The following is a 4,611-nucleotide window of genomic DNA, read 5'->3' as shown; positions in this document are numbered from 1 at the left end:
CGCGATTTCACGAAAAAAAGTTTTGAAAAAGTTGGTCGTCATCGATCATGGCCGTTCATGGTCACTCGCGACAGACACGGACGACGAAACAAAGAGAAATGCAAAAAGTTACTTTTTCAAAACTTTTTTTTCGTAAAATCGCGATAACTCGTGATGTTTATAAGCAAACCCCTTATGTCTATATATCAACATTTTTGTAATTGTCTGCTCTACAACTTTGTAGAACATTGTTACACTCTAAAAATAACCCCAAAGTTAGAAAAACACGAAATTTTAAAATGAAAAATTTTGTTCTAAATGAAAAATGACCCTTCTGGGTCAATGCAGATTCAAAGTACATTAAATTTCCCATAAAATGACATGTTCAAAATTTTTACAGTCGAGTAACGGAAAATGGGAGAATTTTAAAACTTTTAGTGTTTTTCGATGAAAAATACGTTTATTCGGAATTCTGAGTACGCCATCAAATCGGGCGTCTAATTTTACATAAAAGTCCCTTTGACACCAAATTTCTATCTCATCACCGTTTCAGGCTGCAAATTATTGAAAACACCTTTTTCGCATGTTCAAAATGGAAGGGTCGTACCGCCCTCCGTCACGAGATATCAAACGGACCTCGGATTCGTGATCAGGGACAAAAGTTACCCCTTAGGACAAAGTTTCACGCAAATCGAAGAGGGGTCGGGGCAACTTTTCCCGATTTCGTGTGAGTTGGTAGAGAATTACCCATTTTAGTATTTTAGTATTTTAGTATTTTAGTATTTTAGTATTTTAGTATTTTAGTATTTTAGTATTTTAGTATTTTAGTATTTTAGTATTTTAGTATTTTATTATTTTAGTATTTTAGTATTTTAGTATTTTAGTATTTTAGTATTTTAGTATTTTAGTATTTTAGTATTTTAGTATTTTAGTATTTTAGTATTGTAGTATTTTAGTATTTTAGTATTTTAGTATTTTAGTATTTTAGTATTTTAGTATTTTAGTATTTTAGTATTTTAGTATTTTAGTATTTTAGTATTTTAGTATTTTAGTATTTTAGTATTTTAGTATTTTAGTATTTTAGTATTTTAGTATTTTAGTATTTTAGTATTTTAGTATTTTAGTATTTTAGTATTTTAGTATTTTAGTATTTTAGTATTTTAGTATTATAGTATTATAGTATTTTGATATTTTTGTATTTCAGTTTTTTAGTGTTTTAGTATGGAAGTATCTCTGTTTCTATTTCTGTAGTTTTATTTTTTTGAGTATTTCTGTTTTGTTTTGGTTTGCAAAGAAACAAAGTTTTTTTAAACATGTTAAAATTTTAAATTTTTTTAGGTCTTTAAAATCTTAAAAATCATAAAATTGAACTGTTTGTTAATAAAAGGACTTTTTTAATAAGCACATTATTTCCTTGTTTAACTCTCTTTTTATTACTAGGTCATGTGTTATTTTGCTTAATTTTTAATCTTCATTAAAATATTCTTCACCAGTTCAGCTTGTCAAAAAAATCTAACCAATCGACGTTTCTTTTTATTTTATCATGAGTATTTTCCAACTTCCCTAGTCCAGTGGACATCTTCCCAAGTATTTGCTGCGTTTTAGCAACTCTAAACTGCAAACTTGCAAGCTGCTTCCCTTCCCCGTTACCTTCAATGAGTTGCCGAATCCGTCCTCCCAGATCTCCCAGCTTCCTCTCCGACAAATCGATCAGTTCCGGCAGTTTGAGCGCCACATTGTTGACCATATCCCGGTCATGGCACGTGGCAAATCTTCGCGTAAAGTTGTACACCTTGTGGGGTCGCATTTTTATGTAAAATTGAAGCGACTTAAGGCGCTCGCAGTTCCACGGATTTTCGTCGTACTGGAAGCTTGACATTCTAGGGAACGCTTCGAGCAGTTGAACGGTGTTGATGGACTGCAGCTTGTTGACCTGGACGCTGAATGAGGTTATGTTTGGGGCACGCCAGTTTTTAATGTTGAGATCTGCGATTTGGTTGTTTGCAATTCCAAAGAGCTTGACTGGGAAGGTTAGCATCGAAGACGCTTCAATCTTTTGGATTTGGTTTTCCCTCAGTTCGAGTAAACTTAAATTTTTGAGGTTTTGGAATAATTCTATGTTTAGAATTTGCAACTTGTTTTCTGAAACATCAAGGTAGTGTAATTTTTCCATTCGGGACACAAATGAAATGTCCGAAATTTGATTTTTATCAAGTTTCATGAACTCCATCTCAAATTCATCCCCAGTTTCGATCAATCTAACATTCCTAATCGCATTGCTCGTAAGAATCAACACTTTCAGCATCTCTCGCACGACAAAGTACTGCACGTAACACCGCATGATGACGAGAACTTTGGTCTCCTTGCGCAGCATCCCGGCCATCGTCGCATCAAACACCGGAATCCAGCCGTCGATCATCCGGAGATTGGTGGCGGGGAAAAAGGTTCGCAGGTCGGCGATGTCCGCGGTCAGCGTGACGTCGATCAGCTCGCAAATGTTTGGCGAACCGGTGTTGCACCGGATGTCCCACACAACGTCCTGCCGGACGGCGAACCGGGTTGTGAGGAAGAGTCTGAGCGGAGAAGCGGGTGGAATTTGGGTGAATATTAAGACGTCTTTGTTACTTACAGATGAATCAGTTCCATGTTGTTATCAGGGGAAGATGTGCTCAGCACTGTAGATGACTTGAAGTGAGTAAGCTGATAACGCAATTTTTACTCAGCTGTTCAAAGAAGCTTCCGTCTTGTGATTAGTGTGTGTTTATTGCAAAGTTATTTCTTATTAGTTTCAATACACTTTGTCAAAGAAATTAAAGAAATTTAAATCTTTTCTTATCAAATCATATCTTGGCCTCAACTTAGCTAAACTATCCCTCATCACTTGGAGTGACTTTTGTGCCCTGTCAACTCTCGCTTCAACTTGACCAAGTTTAGTCCCTTCACCATCAAACAGCGCTCCAACCGTGGTCTTAAGATTGATCAACGAATCTTCGGACAAATCGATCAATTCCGGCAGCCGGAGCGCAACCCGATGAACATTGTCTTCGTAGCACTGAGCCAAACTGTTATCGTAGCTAAAGTTTGAAATTATCCGTGTTTGAAGGTAAAACTGAAACGACTCCAGCTGGCCGCAGTTCCAAGGGTTTTCGTAATACATTACGTACTTTAAGGAGGGAAAGGACTTGGCGAACTGCACCGTGTTGATTGACCTTAAGCGATTGCCAACGATGTTAAGAAACGTTAAGTTATCCGCTCGCCAACCCTTTGTGTCGAACTCAGTCAGATGGTTGCGGTGAATAGCCAAGTGTTCAATCGGAGATAACCCCATGTTGGCAGTTCCCAACGTTTTAATTTGGTTGGAAATTAACGAGAGATATGCCAAACTGCGCAGATTGTTGAACAAGCTCATGTCCAAATGTTTCAACCTATTATCCCTTAAACTAAGTACATTCAACTTTGTCAGCTTCGTCACAAATGAAATATCCGTTAGTCTATTGCTATCAAGATTCAGGGATTCCAGCTCAAACTGCTTTGCCGACTCAACCAGCTCAACCTTTTCAATCACATTTTCGTCCAAAATCAACACCCGGAGCATCTCCCGAATCACAAACACCCGCACGTAACAGTTTATGATCGCCAACACTCGAGTTTCCGGCCTTAACATCTCGGCCATCTCAACATCAAACTCCGGTATCCATCCATCAACCAGCCGCAGGTTGGTCGCCGGCAGGTGCATTCTCCGGTCCACGCTGTCCAATGTCAACGTGGGATGTTTCATCTCGCAGATGTTCAGCAAACCGGTGCTGCACTGCAGCTTCCACGGGATTTCATTTGGATCGGTAAATCCCACCGAGAGTGAGAGCCTGGAAGAAAGTTGCAAAATTTCGAACTAAATCAAGATCCGCTGAATTGAATATTTGCTCGCGCACTCACATCCAATTCAACTGCATCGCTCTGTGGTTATCAGCGGAGTAAGCGCCAGCACGCAGTTGCGAGAAAGAACTGTGCCAATGCTCTTTGGTTCAGTGCGTTGGCCTACATTTTGAAAAAAGTACACTCAAATCCCGATGGTTTGACACCAACTGTTGTCAAACGAACGGGGTCACTTTTAAGTTTGACACCCCTTTCACACGGAGTTCACACACAGACTACCACACGTTGGTTTTGAATTTGATAGTGTGCGTGAGCGCCGTGTAAAAAGTGACAGATCGCCACCTTTTAGTTTGACTTTGACCAACCAACGGGGTAAAAACTGAAAAAGTGTCAAACGAAAAAGTGACAAACCACAAGTTGAGTGTACTAGTTATGTCTGAAAATCATTTGTCTGCACATATTTACTGAAAATTTGTTTTTTTTTTTCAAAAGTCTGTTGTTTTCTGGAAAATTATTGTTCTCCAAAACAATACAAATATTTTCAAAAACTGAAAATTTGAGCCCGTTTAAAAAATCAAAGTATTGCAATGAGTCTTAAAAAATTTCAAATCAGGATAACTATTGAAAAGGTTTACAAATAGATAGTTTCCCTCATTTCATATTTTGTACCAAATTGTACTAATAGTTTTCGAAATATCGTCAGTCAGAAATTTACAGACGACACATAGAAAACTCATTTTCATCCCCTTCATGAATCTG

The 4,611-nt window shown here is 37.8% G+C and overlaps 1 protein-coding gene across 1 annotated transcript; it reads right to left on the bottom strand.

Moving 5' to 3' along the window:
* Positions 1-1,430: 1,430 nt before the first annotated feature.
* LOC6054427 (leucine-rich repeat-containing protein 40) lies at positions 1,431-2,783 on the bottom strand. The gene is made up of 2 exons (XM_038266339.1): positions 2,609-2,783; positions 1,431-2,552 (listed from the first exon to the last, which is right to left on the bottom strand). The coding sequence occupies exons 1-2, from the start codon at positions 2,623-2,625 to the stop codon at positions 1,466-1,468; spliced, it is 1,104 nt and encodes a 367-aa protein (XP_038122267.1). The 5' UTR covers positions 2,626-2,783; the 3' UTR covers positions 1,431-1,465.
* Positions 2,784-4,611: the final 1,828 nt, after the last annotated feature.

The sequence above is a fragment of the Culex quinquefasciatus genome, chromosome 3, assembly GCF_015732765.1.
Source record: "Culex quinquefasciatus strain JHB chromosome 3, VPISU_Cqui_1.0_pri_paternal, whole genome shotgun sequence".
NCBI lineage: Eukaryota > Metazoa > Arthropoda > Insecta > Diptera > Culicidae > Culex > Culex quinquefasciatus.
Note: the sequence above shows the minus strand (reverse complement) of the source record. Positions and strands in the feature narration are given on the sequence as shown.